The 25311-nt window shown below is 38.2% G+C and overlaps 1 protein-coding gene across 2 annotated transcripts in view; it reads right to left on the bottom strand.

The window, feature by feature from the left end:
* Window positions 1–467: 467 nt before the first annotated feature.
* PPARG (peroxisome proliferator activated receptor gamma) overlaps window positions 468–25311 on the bottom strand; it is a 53069-nt gene continuing 28225 nt past the window's right edge. For both annotated transcript variants that reach the window (XM_065642760.1, XM_065642761.1), the window contains exons 2-7: window positions 20545–20772; window positions 18617–18786; window positions 16711–16849; window positions 10626–10825; window positions 7235–7685; window positions 468–871 (exon numbers count right to left, since the gene is read on the bottom strand). In XM_065642760.1, coding sequence (XP_065498832.1) covers window positions 624–871; window positions 7235–7685; window positions 10626–10825; window positions 16711–16849; window positions 18617–18786; window positions 20545–20764 — 1428 coding nt within the window. In that variant the 5' untranslated portion in view covers window positions 20765–20772 and the 3' untranslated portion in view covers window positions 468–623. The remainder of the gene's footprint in view (window positions 872–7234; window positions 7686–10625; window positions 10826–16710; window positions 16850–18616; window positions 18787–20544; window positions 20773–25311) is intronic.

The following is a 25311-nucleotide window of genomic DNA, read 5'->3' as shown; positions in this document are numbered from 1 at the left end:
TCAGGGGTCACATTCACAACCAGTAAATGTGGCCTTCACGTGAATCGAAGGGAAACGCACGTCAGTACTGAGAAAGAGGACAGCATAAGTAAAGTTTTTTCAGTGTCAATTTATCTTACGATAGGCACAAATATTGTCGGACCCGAAATTTGTAACTTTTGCCTTTTAAGCTCTCATAGGAAGTTACACTGATCTGTGATTCAATTTTATTGTTGTTTTGTTGCTGCCTTGGGAGCACAAAATCAAACATAATGCTTAAAACGTTTCCCTAGAAATGTTTAAGGAGAAAGATTTTTATTTTTCAGTTGAAAATTTAACTGCATGCTTAACCAACTTCAGTGAAGCATCAATCATACTGGACAAGCAATTTTAAGAAGATAGTTTAAAAAATTAATTCTGAAAATACTGCCAACAATTTCATGATATAGATATTTTTAATATTAAAAGTAAATTGTAAATGTGTCTTTATAAACAATATGCATAAAATAGATCTACTATACTAAGCTCTCTCTTTTAAAATGCTGTTTCACAGTAATTTCTTAGGTACGCAAAGTTTTCCCTCAAAGAAATAGTGCAATCTGAAGAACATACATTATGTCAGCGGATTAGAACTACTATGGTCATTAATATAAGTCTTTATAGATTTCTTGAAGGAGTGGATGAAGACTCATGTCTGTCTCCGTTTTCTTTATTATTTGCAACAGCTGCACGTGTTCCGTTACAATCTGTCTGAGGTCCGTCATTTTCTGCAGCAACTTTGCAAAGAGCTGTGACGATTCGGGGTGATTGAGCTTTAGCTGGAGCTCCAAAGCTTGCAGCAGATTGTCTTGTATGTCCTCAATGGGCTTCACATTTAACAACCCGGGGCGATCTAGGAAAAACAGCGGGAGTTGTGAGTTTAGGAAGAATAAGGAAACATCGAGCTCATGTATTAATTTCTTAAAGATTTCTTAGTATATTAAGCATTTACCTATGGCACTTCCTGAGAACTCTTTGACAATTTCTTAACGTATTTATTTGTAAGATTTTACTAGAATTTGCTTGAAGGAGTTTTAGAGCTAGTCTGAGAAACAGCTGAAGCGTTTCTGTGGTGCAGATACACAGGCAGGTTCATACAACACTGCAGTGCGTTTTCCACGGTAAACCAGGAGCGTTCATGGACAGCAAGAGCAAGATCTAGTTGGCGGATAAACAGTCTGCACCAGGTAAATTCGCTTTTGGAAAATCAACATATACTCAGACGGATTTGCATGTGGTTGCTGCTGTTAAAAACGTTTCCTGCCATATCTTATTCTTCCACAAGAAGCAAAATCTTTCCTTTTTAACCATTATTATATTTCATAATAATAGCTGTTCTGTTATTCGTGTCTGTTCCCAAATGCCTTCTCCTAAGTGGTCGCAATTATTATTTAACGTAATCGGTAAGATTTGTTATCTAACTTGACGTAATAGATTATTTGATTCTACTGCTTAAGTATGAAGTCCTCACCTGTGACAATGACCATCGGTAATTTGTTACTGCTGAACTACTTTATACGGGGTAATGCATCCTGGTTATCAACATACTCCAAGGAAAAAACACTTGCTGGGTAGCTCTGAAACTCATTTCCTAGGCTGATCAATGAAAAGCAGTGCCTATAGCCAGCCTTAAATCACTGCCCTAAGGAAATATTTCCACTTCAGAAAGGACAAGAGGTTGATCTGTATTAAAAATTTAAAAGATAGGCTGTTATTTCCTATGATGTGAGTAACCTGTGATCCTTTTCATTAATTTTCTTTGGCAATATTATCTAGTCATTTTTGAAAGATACTTAGATAATTTTGGATAAATTGTAGATATTTCTTTTTAGAGTACTTAAATGTGTTGCATGTGCTGCAAAACCTAGTGGCCTTCTTTATATCTTTCAGAAACTTTCCAACTTCCAGCACTTCAGAGCTTTTAATAATTTTGGCTTTGGGTTGCGATAGCTTTAAATTTTACTTCTGTGTTGCAGATGAACTCTGAACTAGCTGGGTATGACTCAGTGTGCAGCGATATAAAAAAATCAAAAAGCACAAAGCCCGTGGCCTTGATTTCCTCTGAGATTAATCTCCATTTGCCCCCTGCTTCTTCTATGGTGGGAATTTCTGGGGGGGTGAGTTTTTCAGAAGTGAAACCCAGTTCAAACCTAGTGCTCCCCAGCGCGACCTGGGAGTCCAGGGGACAAACCCGGGAGATCAGCGCTGGGACTGGAACGTCCCCAGGAGCCCCCAGTTGGGTGCTCGCGGCCAGGTGAAGCTGAGTGCGATTTAAGTGCATAAAATCCTAAAGTTTCTCTGAAAAACCCAGTCTGATGGTCTTATAATGACCCAGTGGAACTAGAGTCAGAAGAGATGACTACGACACAAGCCTAGGAGATCATCAGATGTTATTTTTAAATAAGGCAATTCCAGAGGAAGGAAAATTCCCATTGAAGGCAAGAGAGATTTTTCATGAATGAGAACTTCAGGATACAGGCATTATTTTTTGGGTGTTGACAGTTTGCTATACTTTCTCAGTAAAAATTTCTTACAGAGGAAAATGCTGTTTCTGTTCCAAGAAACATATCTAAATCAGAAAAAAAAAAAAGGAAATAGGCTGCAAAAGCTTTAACATACAGGTATTACAGTATATTTCAAATTGTTCAGATGCTCTTAAATATATATGCTCCAGAGCCATCACGTTATTACAGCAAAAGGTGTGTTTTGTGCAGTGAGGCGCTCCAGATGGATGTGGCTTGTAGGAAAGAAATGCCAAGGAAGTGAAGAACGGTAATCCTTGAGGAAAATTGGGCTAGAGGATAGGAAGAAACAGCAATGGCAGTAAAGTCGATGTGATCCCATGGCCTCCGGAGAGGCCGAGGCAGCCAGAACGCTGCTTGAAAGCTCACCGAGAAAACTGCAAAGGAGCCGAGGAGGGAAGGGAAAGACAAAGACAAAAACAATGGGTTTAGCAGGACGTTCCTATGATACAACGAAATCAGGTCACAGAGGCCAAAGGAAGGAGAGCTGAAATGATTAAGGTGAGAGAGCACTAAATGTGAACTGGACACAACTTTTAAACCTCTCTGCTACCGAAGATGGTTTATTGAAGTTGAGATTTTGTTATGTGTTATTTGCAACCTGCCTTTCATCCATCCAGACTATGCCAAGGCAGCACCACTTTTCATTATTACTTTTCTTTATCCAGTTTTTGTTTAGGTCTTGATTTGTTTTCATACAGCTGTTGCATTTGGTTTGAAAATTCTGCAGGGAGCAAGAAAATGTTCACAGTGACTGGGAAAGGCCAATAGTCCCTCAGTTTTGGGTGCCAACAGTATGACTTGGTGGAAATTGATGTTCTATACTACCTCAGGGAAAAATATTTTGTTTCTTTATTTACTTACAGATTTGGATGCTTCTTTCATGTTCCTAACAATAATTACTTTTTTTTTCCCCCCTCACATATGAACGTGGCCTCTGCATGCCTTTACGATTTAGTATCTTTGATTTAAGTGTGTTTTGCATTTAAATGCACATTCTAAACTCTTGACGTGCTAAAGCAGGCGAAGCCGTGGCTGACTGAACAACGCTGCTCCTGCTTTTGCTGAGGCAGATGTGACTCAGCAGCTGGAGGTTTTGCTCCCGAGACCGTCACGTGTATTGCAGTCCCCAGGAGTTTGGTTCACAGCCCACGGGGTTTATCTTATCAGTTCTTGGTCTGATTAGGAGGCGTTTTTTGTTCTAACAGGTTTGCTAGAGCAGGATTTCTGTAGCAGTCAAATCTGAACTATTTATTGGTACTATTCAGTGATAACACTTTAAATTTTGCTGATCTCAGAGTGCAGCGAGATTACGGGATATAGTGTTTAAACAAGCAGCAGTGGTTCAGGGCTTAAAACTGACTGTAAAGAGCACACTTAGAAAAAGTGTATGTAGCAACACTTCTGAATTCAAGTATGGAATTGACTGTGTGTTGACGGACAGAGGGGGGTCTGTCCGGGTACCCCCACTGTGGTTCCAACCACCACTGCAGCCCAAACGCCGCAGAAGAGAATATACAAAAGTTCCAGTCTACTCATGATATGTAAGAATACTACAAAATTACCTTTTGAGCTTTTTCTTTATATGACAACAACCCGCTTGAGTATGCTCTGTTTCCAAATGTGGATTATCCCAATAAGGCTGGGAGTACTACCTCTCCTGCCCAAACACAGACATCCAGCTCGTTCTCCTTAAACTTTCTTATGACAGACTTCATTTTCAGCTCGGGTATATATAATATAGTTAAATATGTTCCAAGTTCTTTAACACATGTACCATGGCACTCACTACTGGCCCCAGGGGCACAGAGGAACACAACAGGGAGGAAGAACATCTCCCTGAAAAAAGGTTTCCAAATCTCATTTTACCAAAGCGTATTTTTCAAAGTTACCAGAAGCAAAAGAATGTTGTAATGAGAGTTCGGCGTTGCTGTTAATGCCATAAAGCGTTTCTTTTGTAAAAGTAAGGTAATATCCTACTGCTCTCTGTCTCATCAGCAGTAAATTCAGAATACTAGGATTCATTTGCCATTTGCAGTATTATTTTGAAGTGCAATACATGGACATGAAGAACAACTTGTCAGCTTTGTAATGATGAGTTCAGGGTGACATTTGGAATCCCTGAGACAGAACAAGGCTGCGGGGAAGTGGGAGTACTTCCATTTCGTTGCTATTACAGTTAATTTGTCAGCTGCTTATACATAACGCAAACCCAACTGTTTCGATATCAAAAGGCTGGGCCATTTCATAGGATTCCAAACACTTACTTCACAATGAAAAGCTTTCTACATGTCATGTTCCAGCTGGAATCCTCTTTCTCTTTCCCTCCCCTCTCGTTTCAGAGCTGCGTTAACGATGGCCCCGTGGAGCCAGCAGAACGAGCTTCATTTCGCTGAGCAACAACAGATTCACTTCGAATCTGAGCATTTGGCCCGATCTTTTTTGATTCACAAACTGCTTTTCTTGTAAGATAACTGTACACAGGACTTCTCAAAGTGATTTAAAGATCACAATGTTCCTGCAGCCAGTAAAGCCCTGCAGGTGGTATGAGCTGGGTTTGAAATCCTGTTTTCAGTGAAATCATCCTGGTTTGACATGCATATAGTTCTTACGGAAATTAAGTGCTGTAAGAACATAGTTCTTAAGGAAACAAGAGCACCTGAGATATCTGAGAAATAGGATTTCAGTTCCATCCCACATGTTATAGTCCCACAGAATTCATACAGTTGAATACATATAATATCTGACTGTAAGTTCCATGATAAAGCCACTCTTTAATTGGCATCAAAGCCTTTTTTTTTTTTAAAAATAGACAGTTTTTATAAATAGCTCTCATGCTTTTTTGAGGAAAAAAAAGAAATTATGAGTAAAGATAGTGAGAGATCTTTGTTATCAAGAAACTAAAGGATTTTTCTAGAAAGGACTGGTTTATATTTACGTGGATCTATATATTTAAATGGATTTTCTTTGGAGTTATTTAAGAACTAACTAAAAATTCAGGTAGTTCTTTTTTGGATCTCTGTTTACAAATCATTCTTAAAAGAAAGACTTGTTGATAAAACTGGTTCAGCCTAGTCAATTTTGTTTTCTGTGGATCATTGTCCTCCTGAGATCTCAGTTGTAAGATTACTCACATCATTCCTATTTCTTCTAATGCAAAGCGAACGGCCCTGAAGCCCAGCAGACCTGGCTTGGCAGATCGCAAGCTCCCTTTCTCCAATTAGGAGTGGATTTTGAGAGGCCTGGTTCTCATCTGTCAAATTTCATTATATTAGAAAACACAAAATATTGGCATGTTTTGCGCAGTGCCCTAATAGGCTTGTATAATTTCTCCTCCCCCATCAAAGCCAACTGAAAATACACCAGTAACATATTTTTCCTTCCTGAATTAATTCAGAGTCCGCAGGGATTGTTGTGTTCAAAGGTTTGCACAAGAACACGTCTTCTGGGAACTGTACTTGTTTGAAGTGGATTTAGTTCTTCTAATAAACCATATTGTGATACCACATTTTTGCTGAATGAAACACAGTGCTAGAAGTAATTGTACGTGAGTTTAAATGAAGCTATACGTAACAGTGCACTCTCAACAGAATGTTTGTTTTTAGAACAATAGCATGTGGTTGCTGTCTTTGATTGCTTCAACATAATTTAATAACAAAATCCTCTGCGTTGCTCTGTGGAGGAGCCGCATTCAGAACATTCAGCACATTCCTCCCATTGATATCTGCAGTACCGTTTGAAGCCAAAATACACACAAATCAGTTGGGTAAAATTTTCTTCGTGCGACATCACTAACTTGATATATTGGCCACAGTAAAAGACCTTCAATCTGACCCGAAATGTATATCTGATATTTCAGATTCTCGGTGGAAGGTTTCTAAGCGAAATAAACCTGGGTTGCAGTCACTAATTCACAAAATATAACAGCTACATCACCTCAGAGTCAGATAGGACGTACTGACGGTCTTCAAAAAAAGCTGAAAACTCTGTGTCTTTTTTTAATGCAGTGTTAGAATGCTTGAACCTGGGCTTTCAGTTTCATGCTCTGCACAAAGCATAGTCCATAAACACGAATACAAACCGAGCAGCTTAGGAAACCTGAACAGAGCAGACACACGATGCCTGTTTGTCTCAGGCATAAGCAGACATCGTTTTCCTGAGAAATGCATTCTTTCCCCCCCGCTCCACTTTTAAAGGCAAAGAAAACCTTGTATGAATGAAAAAACAACAATAATAAAAAAACCTCCACCAGAAATCCCGTAAGCCAAATGCCACATGTATTTTGAAATTTTCATGGAGTCAAAACTATTTGTGTACGATTAGCAAGCTGCACAATCTAATTGCAGGTTTAAAAAATCCTCCTGCAGAATTTTAACTTTTAGAAGCTTTTGCCAGTGAAATTCCACCCTTCCTGTTTTCAGAAAGATAGTCCCGATTTTGTTTTCTAACTGAACGAACTGCTGACTCATCTGGCATTTCCAGCTCCATCACTAATATTGGGTCATTTACATTTTCAGTTTCTGCCTGAAACTGAAAAAAAGGCAAAAAAACACCAAGAAAGCTGAAAACTAATAAAAATATGTGTAAATAAACTCACTCCCATCCTGTAGTGCTGAGCACTTTCCTGTTTGGACAGGAATTAAAAGTGTCAATTGTATTGCATAAAATATCATATTAAATAAGACAGCACTTACCTCCACTCAGTATAATGACAGCTATAAATATTGCCAGGTCACTGTCATCTAATTCCAGTGCATTGAACTTCACAGCAAACTCGAACTTGGGCTCCATAAAGTCACAAAAAGGTTTTCTCAGGCTCTTCAGAAACTCCCGTGTCATGAATCCTTGTCCATCAGATACAAGAACTCCGTCTTTGTTCATCAGAGAAGCCAGGAGTGTATATATGATCTCATGGACCCCGTATTTCAGGAGAGTTACTTGATCATTCAGGTCAAGATTCACAAAACCTGGAATGTTCTTGGCAAACTCCGTAATCTCTTGCACGGCCTCCACGGAGCGGAACTGGCACCGCTGGAAAATGCGAATTGCTACCTCTTTGTTCTCCTCCTGCAGCGGGGACACGTGCTTGCACTTGATCTGATCTTCTCCCATCATTAAAGAGTTCATGTCGTAAATAACAAATGGCTACAAGTGAAAGGAAAAGACAATTTACTTTCAAGTATCTTTTCTATGGACATTGGACTCCTGAGCAGAAGCTGAAGCGGAAGTATAAATCGTCAGAAACATTTGGAAATCTATGAGGAACATATTGAGGCTGGTTAACCCCAAAGGGTTAAATCTTCATAAACCCATTAAAGCAAATATCCTCACAAAGTTAAAATGATTCACAGAAAGGACAAGTAGTTCCTAAAGACTTCTCACATGTTCCATGAATCTGTATGCTAAAAATAGGGCTTTGGCTGATACTTTTTGAATAATCGGTGGGTGGAGGGTTAGGAACACTATTTTGAAATATCCATTATTTTTTGCCTTTTTGTTTTGTTTTGCTTTACGAAAGTTCTGTAATACCAGAATCTGAAGTTTTGAGTGCTTATTAACAAAAGATTAAACTGTTACTCCTTTTACCTAACTTCAATGGCTTCTATAAAACAGAATCTAGCAAGTGTGCAGTGACATGTCCGCACTTCTGGTGGTATAACTTCTTTTTTGTAGAAAGAGAGAGGATATTCACATTAAATTCCTTCATGTACTGTCATGTTCTTTTCAAGTTCTATCCTTCTAGAAAGTCCTGCAAGTAGTATCGACCTTATGGTGTTGATTATGTTAGAAACTTAACCTTTTGTTGTTGATTCCTCTTAAAATAATGAAGTTAGGGTATATTTAAACTCAAACAACTTGTCAACGGAAAGAAAACACAAATGATGTGATACAAACTACAGCAGCACAATTCAGAACACAAGATTGAGTCCGACTGTGAAATAAACTCAAGTGGAATAAATCAATTTTGAAAGCAGGTTAGAAAACGTAGTGCCAGGAAAAATTCCACTGGGATTCAGAACATGCAGGAAAAGCTCCTGGTTTTAAAAAAGTGGTTAAGTGAGGATTTCTTGAATATATCTGAAGAATCTTTTCCTTAGAGGGTAAATGACTAAATAGTTCATTGCTGCACTGAACAAATATCTACTGATATTAATATGTTTGTTAACATACTTGAATAATTAATGGACTAGAGAGTATGAGCACCGTGTATCCCAGAAGAGGATGTTAGTCATTTTAGTTTTGACGTACTCAGCATATCAAATAATTTTCAGTTAATGCAGATGACACAGCAATTAAAAAATAACATAAATTTAAACTCTGCCCAGAGTTAACAGTTCAAATAACATAAAAGGTGTAACCATTAAATACCGTCAGTCTTCAGTGTTATTTTTTTCAAAAGACTTGAAAATTTGCACCAATTAAAAGCTGAATTCTAAGTCTATTTTTTTATTACTATATTATAACCTGGCAAAGTTTTCAGCCTTCCCCCACAAGAGCAGCACACTGTTGACGGCACACCACACATTTACTCTCTGAGTACTGCGTTAGTGCCACTTGCAGACACGGCCGAGTCAGGTTTGCCCCCACGTTTGTGAAGTGCCCGGCGCCGCGGAGCAGCAAACCGCGTGCCAATCGATTTCTATGGCAGCTTCGCAGAACCTCGCAGAACAGAGGCAGCATTTGTGGAGGCTCTTGGGGCCTCACAAACAAACTTTCCAGATTTCTAACCGCGCATCTGGAAAAACGGCAGCTGAGAGCACCATAGGTAACGCTGCCCAAACTCCTGCCATGTTGCAGAGCGCGCACGGGGCAGCTGCAGGAAAAAGGGGCCGGCTGCCTGGTGATGCTTTCAGGATGAAGAGGAAGAAACAAGATCTATAATTACACACCCCACTTCTGTTTCCCAATGCAGGTGCATAGTTCTGAAGAACACACTTCCAAAAAACTAAATTGCTCTATTGATTCTTTCCCAGTAACTTATGTTTCTGATATAGAGAGAGAACCGCGGGAAGACTTGGAAAAAGCAAGGACCCTCAAGTGGACTCAGTGCATCAGCTTCCTGCTGAATAAAAAACCAACACTACTTCTAACTTTACTCCATGAGGAAAAGTTACTCAAACTGTAAGTGTCCGCTGTATCTGAAGTTTCTATGTGAGGGCTACAACTAAATTGGGGACAATATTTAAATTATTATTTTAATTGGCTTTAAAAAAAAAAAAGCCTAAAAAGCCTACAAATTCTTTCCCGTCTTTGAAATTATTAAAGAAAATAAAATACAGTCTCTTGTTGTAATCCCGACAATAAAATTTCTGCCAATCATTCTCAAAAATATATAAAACTAAGAGTTATAAGTCTTGGAAAACTATTTTGCTCTTTAGGTATTAAAATAGTGACAAAATTTAAAATCGATCATAATTATCAGATTTTATCTATCCTTCTTCTCCCTGATACAGAAGATCGTTATGTATTGCCAGTGAAGTTTCCAAAGAAACCCACAAATACACATATTCTTAATTTTCAAATATTTTCTTGTACATTCTCCTAAAATTCAAATCGCACTGACACAGGCTTGGATCTGATCCAAGATAACCCAGAGGTCATCAGAGCATCACAAGAACGAGCATCACAGTCAAGGCGAGCGATGGTGTTGATGCTGGGACCATCTGACAGTTACGAAAAAGATGATTCCTTTGGGTACCACTAATACCGATGACATGCTATGATAACGTGCTATGATACGGATGCTTTAATTCCCGACAGCTAGCTAGGCACCTTAAACAGATAGCGTGGAAGATAACCTTTAGGGAAGGAGAAGGAAAACGAGAAGAGAATACAAAAAGGTTACGATGACCTTCACATTCTTGTCCTGGTTTCAAGTATTTTATTAGGTGAACTTGGAGTTTTTTCAAATAATGTTTACTTATCCTATCTAAAAACATTTCCTGTGTTTCAGGCACAGCTTGAAATATGTAGCTGCCAACAGCAAAGTTTGGTGGTGTTTTTTTGGGTTTTTTTAAAGATGTGTTGTCAATGTGGTAAATCATTTACTCAAAAGAAAGCAAAAAAAAAGCAGAAGGAACTAACTGATTTGTCTGTCGTCTTTCCTGTCAAGATCGCCCTCGCCTTGGCTTTGGTCAGAGGGAAGGACTTTATGTATGAGTCATACAAATGCTTGGCAAGTGCTCGGAGATCAGCAGATTCAGGGTTTAACTGGTCGATGTCGCTGGAAATCTCTGCCAAGAGCTTCTCCTTCTCCGCTTGTGGCATTCGCCCAAACCTGATGGCTGAAGAAGATGACAAGCAATTACTATAGCTATAGTTGCACCTAAAAAAACGTATTTGAATACATTTTTATGTTACCTGTTGTTAGGAGCTCCTGAAATTTTACAAAAGAGTCTTTAGGCAAGGAAGAGAAAGACAATTTTCTCCAGTAACACAGGCAAACCAGCCCAGGTGCTTTAAAGAAACGTACACAAACAAATCTCAAAGAGAAGATAATCCCTGTGCTCAAACAGCAAGATTACAGTATCTTGCTTGGAAGTGCAAACCTGCCGTCAGCTCACCTGACAGAGCTGCTGAAACTCACTGATTCTGCTCCCAATCTATCTGAAGTGTAAAGAATCTTTAGGATATTAAAATTCTGCTGGCTTAGGGTAGGAACCACGTTCAGCTTTGTATTGTTGTGGGCAAATCACCATATGGATCTCGGATTCTTCATCTGTTTAGAAACAAAACACTCGCATGCCTTGCAGGAAAAAATTCCTAAATAGTTCAACAGAACTTACTGTAGGAAATGCTATAAAGTGTTACCAAAGAATTAAGGAATGAGAAAGAATTAAAAAAAAGCCAGAAAAGGCTGAGTTCTTCATGGTAACTCTGTGTGCCTGTGGACTTGAAACTTTTGCTCAACACCAAGGTGAGGCAGCTGGAAACCTCCCACTTCAACACCCCTGTACTCACTACCCACAACGATATTTATTCATATGGAGACTGACTCGGAAAATACTTCAGATGAGCCATCAAGATCATGACTGGTTTGTCATATGGTATTTCAGTAAACAGAATTTATTTTATTTTACAAAACAAAAACAGAACAAAAGAGCATCAAAACATGAGACGGAAGGAAGGAAGGAAGGTTTTCATTTTGGCCTTAGGAAGAAATAGAAATATTATAAATATTTTTTTGGCGATTAGTGTCTTCCCTGGATCAAGTAAAAGTGCTGTTAAGATCATACATATGAATGATTATACTAGGGAGGTTTAATTTGGAAATGACCAGCCACTTTCCTTTTATGAAGATCTTTGCAGTGTGCTGATGGACAAACATGACACTGTTTCACAAGAATAAATAATTGTGTCAAAAACCATATAAAAACCATTTGTCATATATTATATTTGTCGAACAGTTCTCTTGTTTCCTGGCCACAGAAACAAGGTAATTTATTTTTCCAACTAGACCACATTTCTCTTTCAGCACACTGAGGCTCTGAATGAGGCATGCTGTGTATATCCTATTTGCTTGGATATTGGTGGAGTTAACATGTCAGAATAAAAATCAGCAGGAAAGCAAACCTAGTTCAATAGGTACAAATTAGCACATTCTATTTTTTTTTCCCCCATGAAAATGTCTGTTGCTTGTAATTTTTTCATATGGGAAATTTTGAATGATTGCCAACGGATTTTTGGTTTGGATCGTATATACCATGGCATATGTATTTTTTTCTTTCCCATGGGAAACGCTAAGTATTCCTAATCAGCTACTAACAACAGTTCTGAGGGAGACGTAACTGCCCTACTTTCTTCTGAGAGCAAAACACTGAAAGAAAAATTATTAACTTCAGATTAGTTGCTATGGCATCCTATAATGGCTCAAAGAGACCAACACCGTTCTGTAAAGAAGCGATGTGGACGGATGAACATACGGTAACGTTAGTGGCGTATAAAATCCTGATATCAAACACAAGGAGAGTTTGTATTGGTACTTCGTGTAACCTAAATAAAAAGATTTAAAAATTCAGCATAGCTCCAAAGGAATTAATTCAGCTACATATTTTTCTATTTTTTTCCTTCTTCCTCTTTCTTTATTCTCCTCTTTGAATCAAGTATCTACTGGAACATTCTTAATGATATACCACAGTGTATATACCAACTATGACACTGGCTACTGAAATAGAATTGCTTAATGTAGAGATTTTATTGAAAAGATCAGGAATTTTCACAACAGAGAGAGTTTCGTCATTAGAGAATAACTAAAGAAAATAGTTTTACCGCTTAGTCAAAGAACAGAAAGGAGAGTGGTAACAAAGACCTTGCTAGGGATTCATACCCGGGGGACCAGACCAGTGCCGGCATTTTTCAAGTACATTTGCCAGAACCAAGGGGGACAGTTTCTTTTGTAAAACTTGGGACAGTTTTCACATAACTGCACCTATCTACTGTTGCACTGATACTGCCACACTAAACCAGGCTTACTTTTAGTTTTCGGTATGACAGCGTAGTACGTATACTGTGTTTTCTAAACATGCCCCTTATCCTATACCCTAATTCCTGTGCGCTGTCTCTTGTCTCCTGTCCAAGAGTCTCTTGGCAAGTAAATTACAGTATTCATGCTGGCAATTTGGCATTGCTAAACAACATACTGTTGATAGTTCTCTGTTAAAAGTTTACAACAGCACTGGTGTAGAATTTATAATAAATGGCAATTTACACTGTGTTTATTTCTTTAATGGAATTGACCAAGCGTGGTCCAGGATACCAAATTACCTTTGCAAAGTAGGCACATGGGATAAGCTCTGGTGTTTCCATTAATTTACAGTTTGCATTGGAGTTCATCATACTGTTAATATTTCCTTTACTGTTAATAGTTCTAGAATAGATACCTTCTTTAGCCTATTATTTATTTTTATTTTGCTTGTGATGGTGATACTTATTTTCCTGAAAAGCGCTTTGAGATCTCTTAATGAAAAGTGCTATAAAACCCAAAGATTATTTCTTACTTTGCTACCTGTTTCAGTATTTTTCTTGTTGGAATAATATCTATTTTTTTGTTTCTGTGTGTTTGAGAATTTGTATAATTTTTATATATACAAAGAAAAACACCTGTGAACATGAATGTTAAAATCAGAACACTGAGTTCACTGTGCTAAATTTTATGAAAGCAAGCACCTTTATGTATATTATCTGGTCTGGAGTTAAAACCCAAAGACAGGGAGGAAGACTATATCAAATGGTGCGTGATTAAAGCTGCATAGAAATTCGCTATCTCGTGATGCTGATTTTTCTACAAAGATCAGAGTTGTAGTTTCTTTTAAAACCAAGATTATTTTTAATTCCCTCTGTGTAAATGAAAAAGGAAAAGCCCCTACAAACAACAAAAGAACTAAGTGCTATGGCCAAAGGTAACACAGAATTATATAGCAAGTCTGTTAAAATGCTGAGATTACTTTGAAAGAAAATTAGCACCTGTGCTATGTGCGGATTGTATGTTTATCAGCAATCTATCATTTCCACACGTGTTCTTTAGTAAAAGTGCACCTTTAGGATGGATTAACAGAGATGGATCTTTCGTGGTCCACTTTTAAACACTGTCTCTATTTCATGAAAATACATGTCTTGGAAGCTTTCTGACATAATTCATGAATTATGAGAATAAAGTTTCATAAACTAGATTATAGAAATTTTTTTTGAGCATAAATGAGTCCCCAGATAGATTATAAACACAGTTTCTTACTCTAGAAAACGCACGGTAGAGCCGGGGCAGATACCTGGCTGAGTTTGCTGGCAGCACGTGCCCAGACTGAGCAAGTCGCTGCTCCCAGAACTGATAACAAAGACTTATTGCCATGTGTGCTCCGTTTGCCATTAGAGTAGCTGGTTTTATCTAAATAGTACTTTTAGTAGAAGAGAAAAAAATAATGCACTTTCTAAAATAAAAGAACCAAGCTTCTGTTTAGTGGTGCTTCAGAACACAATCTGAGTGAGGAAGGGTTAAACACAGAGCAGCGTTGTGGCTAGAGGACGACAGGAAAACAATATTCAAAGCATGAGAACGCTACTGTGTTTTTTAACCTTCAGCCAAGTGGTATGTCTCGTTTATATGTGAAAAAATGTGGCTGTAGCTGCGAAGTGGCTCCTTGCATTCCCCGTTTTCCTAAGGCCCTATTCGTTTTGCAATAACGTATCTATGCAAAGGCAGTCATGGAGCCGAACAAATAATCCACGTTCTGATTCCAAGCATTTAAAATTCAGATAATTTCGCTACCCAAATGGATGAACTTTAACCTGTAAATGTAACGTAAAAACGTCTCTCTGCCATTGACGACATCCAGTGTTGCATTTCACAGGCCTGTGTCTTCAAAGGTGAAATGTAGTTCTTTTTGATCAATTCTTTTATTTATAAATGATTGAGGAATGAGGGTGCTGTTTCATGCCATGTAATGTAACCAGGGTGAGCAAAAAAGGCAAGTGTAGAAGCCAACACTTGAATATAACACAACTACGTCCCTGCTGGGTGAGCTCACGGTGAGAGCAAATGGCAGCGTCCCTTTGAGCCCCAGGACTTTGCCCTTTCCTCTCCTCTCTGTGCCTCCCCGGCTCCCATAACCTCGGCAGGGGCTGAACAGGAAAATATGGCAGGTGAAATGTTAATTTTAAAAATATTTCTTGGGCCCTTTATGTTACTAAGCCAGAGAGAACGGTCTTGGCCTTCCCCTTCCTGATAGAAATGCACATGGTTCCCACTGACATAATGGGAAGCTGTGTTGCTAGGGTATGAGAGAATTTGGCATGCACCTTGAAAATAATAATAATAAAACCTCCTAAATTACTATAAAAATACCCACAGTAGCATTTCAAAATTAGATTTATTTTTAAGTGTTACTGTTGCATCCCAGGAACTTGAAAACCATATTTTCTATTAGCAAAACATTTCCCATACCAATTTACATTCACTGCATGTATTAACTTTGCAAACCACAGTTAAGCTTTCCTCTTGGGGACAGTACACTCATTTTTTTAGATTGAAAATAATGAAAGTTCTAAAAAAACCACAGAGAAATTATTTTCCCAGTCATGTTTGCAATTCTTTACCCTTAGAATTACATAAGTCTCTATGTTATGACATTTAATTCCTGTTTTCAGTCAACTTTGCCAAAGCAAGGCAGCAAAGAATCTTCATTATGTCTTTCTGTCCAAACATTCGTAAGTAAGTATTTCCACATGAATTGCTATGTTAATTGTAACATTCAGAGGGACTTTTTGTAAATTCTATGCAAGTGAGCGATATCGGGATGTGCTTGATGCGATCTGCTGACCTAGCGTGACAGAGGCAATCACAGAACCGGCCACAGCTGCAGATACACAACTGCAAACTTTTTTGCGACCTGGGACTAGGACACAGTGGGAATGGAAGCACAGTTTGCAGGGCAGGGATGGGAGGGGGTGTTCGGCTCTCAGCCCGCGCATGTCACGGGGGAATCACAGCTACACACACGGGGTGATGGGAGCCGAACCAGCATGCTGAGGAACGCCACGCTCCTACTTACCACACATCGCAATCTATGCCCAGATGTGGGTGTCCTAGGAAGGAGGAGGACAGGGGGGTTTAAAACAGTACAGGGTCTGGCCCGTTTGTTTAAAGCACGTTGTGTTCTAGGATGAGGAAGTGTTAACTTAGTGATGCTAACTGTCCTCAGCAAGTGTCCTATGCGAGTTGTTATTATTCACAACCGTTTGGTAAATTCTCAAGTCTGTTTTTCGTAATTAAATTAAATTTTCCACTTACAGGAAAGGGATATTGAGCTGCAGTATGCAAAAAACTCTAGCCAGAAAGTAAGACAGTGAAATGAAAAATAACAATTACGCTAGGAATATGTTCAGGAAGAACAACAAACAGTGTAATGAGCAAGAATGATGGAGAGCAAAACCAACTCATATATTATGTATTATATCAAGAAGTGCTATCTGATTTTTCTATTGAAAGTAATCTCCAATCACATACATAATCTCCTAAGCTCGGAGGCAATCTCTCTGATATGTATTTCTGGACTGTCCAGTGTAAAGAAACAGAAGAGCCGAGATGTTAAAGCACCACATTCAGTAACCACATCAATGTTTCATGTTATTTTCCAGATGAGACATGATGGTTTGAAAACATGCTGTGTGCACTCACCATTATGTGACATTCCGACAGCGAGGCATTTCTGAAATCTGCAGTATTGACATTTATTTCTGCTTTTCTTATGGATGCGGCAATTAAGATCACACCTGTCATAAATTAGCTTTAGTCTGATTGTTCTTCGAAAAAAGCCCTGAAATAAACATAAAAACATGTAAAAGGATGTGAGAAACTGCCAGCGTTATCACCTCACTTCTCCAAACACACCAAGCACCCTTCTGTGCCCATCTCTGTTTTAGACAGATTTCCTAAGGAAACAGGGTGCGTGTCATCATCCTGCCTGATCTTATTTGATCTTATTTCTGATCTTATTTGCCATTTGCAAACTGGTTTGACTGAGAGGAGAAAATCTCCAATAGCTGGGGAAGCTTCGGGGCCTCAGTGGGGTGTAAAGGACAGTGGGGCCCTCAGCGGGAGCTGCACAGAGCAGGAGGAACTGCGCCGATGGAAGCGGAGCTCTGATTGTTCCACTGTTTTGAGACAATTCCTTAATAAGCGAACCTGACGTTTTCAAAATCTGAAGTTCACTACCAGCGTCGAAAATTTTTTATAAATCGCAACAAACCCAAAATTCTGCCAACAGCAGTTTGGTCACAAGTAAATAAAAAGAGGTATGGGTTATCTGTTTAAATTTTCTTTCCCAACTATTTATTTTTTATTCTATTTCAAAGATTTATTTTTCTTTTTCAGTCTGAGTACTTAAAGAGGATTTATGTTCTTTCATCTATTTCTTCAGTTTTGCACAGTGCTGAACTAATTTTACAATATTTATTTCTGGGTTCTATTTTCTAGGTTGTTTTATCTTCTAGTTTATCTCCATTCTTTTTATATTATGAGTTTGTACGTCAGCACGTGAAAAATCCAAAATCTTGGTGCTAAACTCACAGAAATTATTGCACAGAAATCTTACAAAGTCTTATAAAGAGAGAAATCATTATGGAAATTCACAATTCTCTCTTTTAACAGTTTAAAGAAGCTTTCTCAGATCACTCATAATCAATAAAGTTTATCCAAATTTATCATCGTTCCTTTTAACAATTAATTTTTTCTCACAGCGAATAACAACAATAAAAGCATAATGCCAACTCTTATTTATATAATTCCTCGTAATTTAAGTAATCAGCAGAATACTTGTTGCTTTATTTGTGTTCCTAATTCAGTGCTACAATTTTATTTAAGCTCTGCATTGGGTCTTTACTATTAGTTATTCTCAAGATATCAAAAATAGAGAAGATGAGAATTTCACATTAAACTCTGCAATGTTTTTCTTTGTACTCAATGAATTGTTATTAATTTATTTCTCTGGCATTTCTTTTCTAATTCTTGAGGATGGTCAATTTTTATACCATTCCTTTGTCCTTTATGTGTTATAAACACTAAATATCATTGAACATTGAAAAAAAAGCCTGTGGAGTTTTACAGCAGAAACCCATGTTCTTTAATACCACCAGACTTTTCAGTAGTCACCGAGAAACGTGTAAACTGGGTAAAGAAACTCTGATCGATCAGAATAACAAAGCCTGAATTTTAAATTGCTGAGAGTATTGAGCTTTGGAGTTGAGCGTTAACCTACTTTTGCTGCGTTGTATGAATTCAGGTTCTACAAGGGACTTCCAAGACAGCAGGAATGAAATATAATTGCATAACTGACAAAAGTAGAAGAAAAGTACAAAAAAATCAAATAGCGGTAATACAAATAATAAAAACCCAAATTATTTCTAAGGAACCTCGTACTTACTAAGTCATAAAGTATGTGCAGTATATGTGGAACAATTTACAAAGACCTGAAGCTTATTTTGAAAGGCACTGATCTCCAGTTCCACCAAGTGATTATTCAGGTGAAAATATTGATAGTATCGAACCATCTTAGGTGCGGGGGAAGCCCCGTGTGCCGGCTCACCTTGCAGCCCTCGCACGCGTGCACGCCGTAGTGGAAGCCGGAGGCCTTGTCCCCGCACACGCGGCACTCAATGGCCATCAGGGAGTTGGAAGAGTCCTCGTGAGGTTTGTTGTACAACTGAACCTTTTCCGAAAAATAGGGCGGGGAAGGAGGCTCCATCTTGATTGCACCTGCGTATAGAGAAGATTTAAATGAGAAACTCTAAGTATAATTCAATATGTAGAAGAAGAAGCAAGGAATAATCACAAGCAGTTACAGTTAACGAAGATTCATAGGTCTGCTCTAAAATACAAACTGAGTAGTAAAGAAAGGACGTAAAGGGATGTCAGCTGGCAGCAGCTATTTCACTGGCACGATATAGGCTGAAAAACCTTCAAGGGGCAGATTCTGATATTAAAAATTTGTATATGGAGACCTCAGGCTTGAAAGGCCTTACTTTTCCCAGTATCTAATCTGGCTGTGTTACTTTAAGATATTCAGAACTACTGCAGGGAGATTGACTGGAGTTTCTAATCAAGTCTAAAAGATATTTAAGTATCGCATAGACCTCTACATGGAATAATATATTGTTGTGTTTATATATATATATATATATAAAAAAGATAATATATTTGATATTTGAGTAAATTTATCTCTTTTTTGGGCAACACTGTTCAGCTTTGGATGCAGTTTAGAGATTCATTTTCTCTTCTGAAAGTTTCTAATTAAAAGAGCAATTTGCAATATTGAACAAGCTCAAACAACCAAATATGATCTCTTTAAATCAATCATTACTGGTCATAGAAGCAAGCGGTGACATTTGACACTATAACATTACATCATATCACATCTAGGAGCAACATAACAGACGTAGTATTACAATAAGGTGAACGTTTTTCTCTTCCAGACTGGCTACACTATACAAACTAGAAAGGTTTCTTTCCTATATAAACTAGGAAGAAAAAGGAAAAGTGGAAATGTATCTAAGTAGAGACAAAGAGACTCTACTGCACTCTCTAGCTTGTTATTGAATTGTTATGGACATTTCTAATTAAACAAAAGAAAAATAAAGTACTAGCTGGAAAAATGTCTTTGAATTCATTTCATAAGTAACGCAGAGGTACACAGCACTTGCTTTGCTGGACAACCAAAATTAAACACAAGAATTCCCTGAAGGAATTCCTGTCCGGATTACTACCAACAGAAGTGATGTCAGATTGAAGTAGGCCAAGCGCATCTTTAAAAAAGTTCCAGGCGCAGCAACCCCTCACAGTCCTACTTGGAGCAGGAACGCAGTAACAACTCATTTAAGAACAGGTCACTTTGTGTCTCAAGAGGAGAGTTCCGTGTAAGTTTGTTACCGTGACTGGCAAGAGGAGCGTTTTTCACAGTGTGTAAATAACCCAAGGTTATGCCTGCACTTGGAACACTGATAAAAGTCACATCAACATCGTGACTCAGATGTAGCCACTATTTCTACACCATCATTTTCTTAGGCCATTTGGAACTTAAAAGCTACACAAATTAATAATGAATATGCTGTGAATGCTGGGGCACTTTTTAACATCCAGGCTATTTATTCTGCATCGTATGCATAGAGCTTCAAAGGACAATTTACACACCGGATACATGAATAGGAGACTGGAGGTTTCAGAAACAAATGGTTGGGGTTCACATGCGTAACGAGAAGCGTTTAATGTCATTTTAGATACTTTCTAATATCTTGCCTGATCTCCAACTGCTGCTCTGGGAGGGTAAAGGTCTGCTATATGTATTCTGTCTTTTCTGTCTGCCCTGCAAGGATATCTTATGGACACCTCTGGCGACACAGCATTTAGGCATCTGAATACTTCTAAATCCTTGTGCTGATGGTACACTTCCCAGAGAATGAAGCAAAGGCGAACATGAAGAAAATATTAAAACAAATAAATAAATAAATAAAAGCATACTTTGGCAATCCTGGAGCTTGATATCATATTTATAATCAATGCTTGTCTGGTCAGGTCTTGCAAGAGGAATATCTTCATAGTGCGGTGAAGAAATGCTTGAAAAATCAACAGTGGTAAATGGCTTTATGTCGAAGGAATGTGTATGATCGTCCATCGCAGACAGATCCACTGGGCTAATTCCAAAATTAATGGGCCAAAACGGCATTTCTGTGTCCACCATTGTAATCCCTGAAATTAAGAAAAAAAAAGAAACAGACATTTTAGGAGCATCTTGTGACCTCTGTCATGAGTTCAGGCCTGAGCTGAGGTCCCGTTGCCCTGTGTCCAAAGGGTGGAGACACGAACTCACAATCAGGTGCAGGTTCTAGGGGAAACCATCTATCATTTGGCTTCAGTTTGTCACCATATAACGGATAAGGCTGTAGAGTAACATTGCCCAGATAACACTGGGCACTTAACCCAGCCCTGAGGTTCCTCTTGGGAAGGCTCCAACGTCTGGGCTCAAAGAACAGCGGTTCAGTAACATAGATGGGAAAAATAACCACCTAAATAATTATGAATGGCCAAATGAAATGCACTTGCATTTTAATAGTATATTTTATGAAACATTCATGTACTTTAGTAAGCACGCAAGTCATTTAAAAACACCAATGATGCAAAATTAAAGCAGCATGACTAGGGAAAAAAAACCACCAAACTTTTTTTTTTTTTAAATGGCCAGATAACACTGACTTTAATTGCATGTCTCAATAGCATGAATACGAATAGAATTAGAAGTCTTCCACAATCAATTTTTCATTTTTGCAAATTCTAATCATCATTCTTCCAAAGTACCTGAAAATCTTACAGGCTTTTACATTAATTAAAAAAAAAAAAGTAGTTGGTATTAAGTAGTGGTGGCTTTCCTCCAAATAACCAGAAATATATTTGAAATATTTAGTCATTCAAGTATATAAAAAGTTTTATCCCAGAGTCTTAAACCCAAGGCACAAGGAAATTTACTTTATGACTTTCCAAATTCCATACGTATTTATGCAGCTCTTGAAAGTAGTAAACAAATAAAAAGCGTCAATGTGCAAAAATCTTCAGCAAATCGAGTGAATTCAGATTAAGATATAAAATGCTTTTCTGAGTCCTCTTGTGATAGTTGGCTGACCCGAAACCCTTGGTTTAGATTTTTTTCCAACTATTAAAGAGTCTGTCATTAACAGCAAGTGTAAAACACTTGCTGGTTTATAACTAGGGTCTGTCTCTCATTTTCCATGATTTTTAAAAAGAACATTCTAATCTAAAAATAGAACAGATGTTATAGAACTAAAATAACTTGGTCACTTCAGCTGTTTAATTTGGACTTTAGACCCGATCGAGTGAGGGGCCTTTAACCTCTAGATAACAGGGACTTTGATTTGATCTGCTTCAAATCAAAACTACATTGTCCCACTGCAAAATGAATATAATGGCCCAGAGCTGGTCTATAATTTTGTACTCATCCCTTGTTTCGACAGTCCCCCACGAGCTGTGCTGGGGCGCTAAGGCCCTCATGGCTAGAAATGGTCACAGTTCTCTTTATCTTTCCTCAGGCAAGTCATCATCATTCTTCTTCTACCTTTTAGGACTTGCAGCACAACCCTTTAGTTCTTCTACCTTGAACATTGACCCTAAATGTTGTAAGGTATCTTACTTATTCTTAAATTTCAGGTCAGAAATTCCCACCCCGGTGGAACAGAAGCGCTGCTGCTGTACCCCACGCTGCACACACACGTGCTTAAGCGCAGGCTTAAGTCACTCACTGAACAGAGATACTGAATCCCTTGCCACTGAGCTCAATTTCTGTATTATAGGCAAAAGAGATGTTAAAAATCAAACATTTTTCCTACATCATGCATAAAGCTATGCAAACATTCTCACAATCTCAAGGCATTATCGCTTCGTATTTTCAATTTAAAAGGCTACAGTTTGCAAAGCGCTGTGAGCCGAACAACAAGTAAACGCTAAGAGGCGATAGTAATTCCGTAGCAATTTTCTGTGTTCATAGTCAGCACAGCTGACTTGTTTCGGCAAAGTCTCCTGGTAACGCCGCGGCAGTCTCATTGTAGAAGTATCTCTAGACTAGAACTACGATGTCTAGATTTTTGTACTCTTAGAAGAAGCAAAATTAAAATAAATAAATAAAAGTAAGCTGTTATTTAAAAATCACTTAATATGAGGCACTGTGTTTCAGGCATGCTGGTTTTTCCTTTTTTTTTTTTTTTTTTTTCCTGTGCATCTGTTCGCATCACACGCACACATTCTCTATGCTGGGAATAGAGAAAATAAAAATGTCAAGATTACGCTGAAGAAAAAAACCAGGGAATTGTGGGTGCACCTATCAGCTACTATGGGTCACAAAGTAATTCAATTTTATGCTACTCATATTTCTGCTCTAAGGTAATAAAATCTGGAATCAGCAGCCATTTACAATTCTTTGAGCAAAACCTATAAACTCGACCCGTTCCAGAGGTCGACATCCCATGACTGGCGATATCCGTTCTTCTGATCTTCAGGCAATTAAAACGCTTTGCTAAATCATTCTACTACAAGAAATGTTTGCTTTTAGGTTGTCTATGTTATAATTTCATCTAAGATGTCCACAAAGGTACCCAGCAAGGATACTATACATCTACACATACACATACGTGCATGATCTGAAGTCTTCTGTTAAAATTGAAGGTTCTGACATGGTAAAATGCCATAAGTGGATAGGTTTTACTGAACGCAAAAAAAAGGTTTACACGTACATTTTTTAACTGCTTTCCTTCCATTGGAAAGTTATCTTGGGCTATATTGTAAATCTGAATTGACAAGGCCTTAGCTCTGTACAATTAACATGGATTTTAATTTCCACTCCCCGTCCAGCATGACCCCAGGAGGGCTCCTGAACATCGAGCATTTAATCCAAGCACAGCGGAGAAACGTTTTGCGGAATGTTAAGCAAAGTCCATCTCTTCCGAGGGGTGTAACGCTCTCCAACAACAGCACCACAGGACAGGACACGACGGGTGTTTGCACGAGTGTGTCTGTGTGGGGAGAGATGGAGAACGTGGGGCTCCTACCTCACCTTGCCTTTCCTCGTTGCTGGAGAAAAGAAAGGAAATTTCTGTGCTTTCCCAGCTCCAGACATGACAGTCCCTCTACTTACTATGACGTCTGTGCAAAGAGCTGGAAAAGTATTATTTTCATACTGTATTTCGCGACAACAAAAGAACCGAAATACTGGTCTTTCTCTCGGTATGGACTTATTTCTGATTTGTTTGGTTAAAAAAAAAAAAAAAAATCAGCAATGTGACCTGGTATACAGATATAGCAATCAATAGTATTTTTCAAAGATATCAGCAAATTCAAAGTCTTTAAAGGAAACTTGAAGATGTCAGTGTGACAAATTCTGTACTGTAAGAACATCTAAGGTGCAATCAATCACAAGACAGCTGTTTTGTGCTTCCTTTCTCTATTTCTGGTTAACGAGATGCAGATTCTAGCATTTCTCTATACATCAATGATTCCACATTAATATTACTCATAAACATTTCTGAAGTATGAGAATTTTCAGGTTTGCTCAGATTTTGGATATGAAAATTGAAGCATTTCATTACAGTTTTAAAGTTTGAATCTTCACATATGACTGCTAAGTCTCGGTCAAATTATGGATATCCTGCTCAATTTAATAAAATTTGCTATTACACTGGAAACAAAATTAATTTTAATGTTTGGCTTTATTTTATTCTGTAAGTACTAGAATGAAGAAAACCTTTTCCGGCCTAGTTTTATTCTTGCATTATTGAAGACTAAAATGTGAAAATCATTCCTATGTTTAATAGTCAGCTTACAAATATTTCTATTTTGCATGTAACTTTACTTGATTCCTGGTGTGTATTTTGTCTGTTTTCCACCCCATAAAAGATGAACGCCAACATTTGCCTCTGCAAAAAAAGGAGAATCTCTAATTGCAGTCTTCTCATGGCTTTTTTAAAAAAAGGCAAAACACCAAAACACCCAAAGCGTTAAGTCCAGTCAACAGACTACTCCAGGTTTCTTTCATAAAACATACACAAGCTCCTACGAGATCCAGGTAACAAAAACATAACACTGGCTAAAAAGATTTTCATCTGCAAAAATCTTTCTCGGCCAGCAAAATCTAAGCAGAATAGTAGCAGAGAGGTTATTCACATACAGTCAGATGAACACGCTTTGACATTTAATCGCCAAAAAGACAGAAGTGAAGGAGATAACCTTAAGACACTGAGATGTGAAACTAGTTGTTTTCGGTCTTTTTACCTGTATTTAATGTCACGCAGCCAACTGGTAACCATTCTCTGCAGGGCAGTGCAAGAAGGGCCATGAACTCACCCACCACGTCTGTGTGACCTGTCAGCCGCAGGGACAACTTACGCTCCGTTAAGCTGGTGTTGATTGCGAGAACTATCTTATCATTAAGTTACTCCATTCGGTAGCAATTGCAAATTCCTAAGGACGTTATTCAGTGCATTTTTTATGTTAGGAGGGCATAAAATATAACAGATTACCGTGGTATGAAAAGCATCCTGGATCGCAAGCTCCTCTTTCCCATAAACACTACCTGTGCTCAGGTAACCTGAAAGGCCTGTTGCACGGCATTCTGCACTTGCTCTTTCCAGACAAAACTACCAAAATATGACCCTAGAGGTATTTAGTGAAGCAACCAGAACATCCTAACCCCATAGGAGTTACAGAAAATCAGAAGAAAGAAAAACA

This window comes from Caloenas nicobarica, chromosome 11 (genome assembly GCF_036013445.1).
Source record: "Caloenas nicobarica isolate bCalNic1 chromosome 11, bCalNic1.hap1, whole genome shotgun sequence".
NCBI lineage: Eukaryota > Metazoa > Chordata > Aves > Columbiformes > Columbidae > Caloenas > Caloenas nicobarica.
The sequence above is the reverse complement of the archived record's forward strand: the minus strand, read 5'-3'. Positions and strand labels throughout refer to the sequence as shown.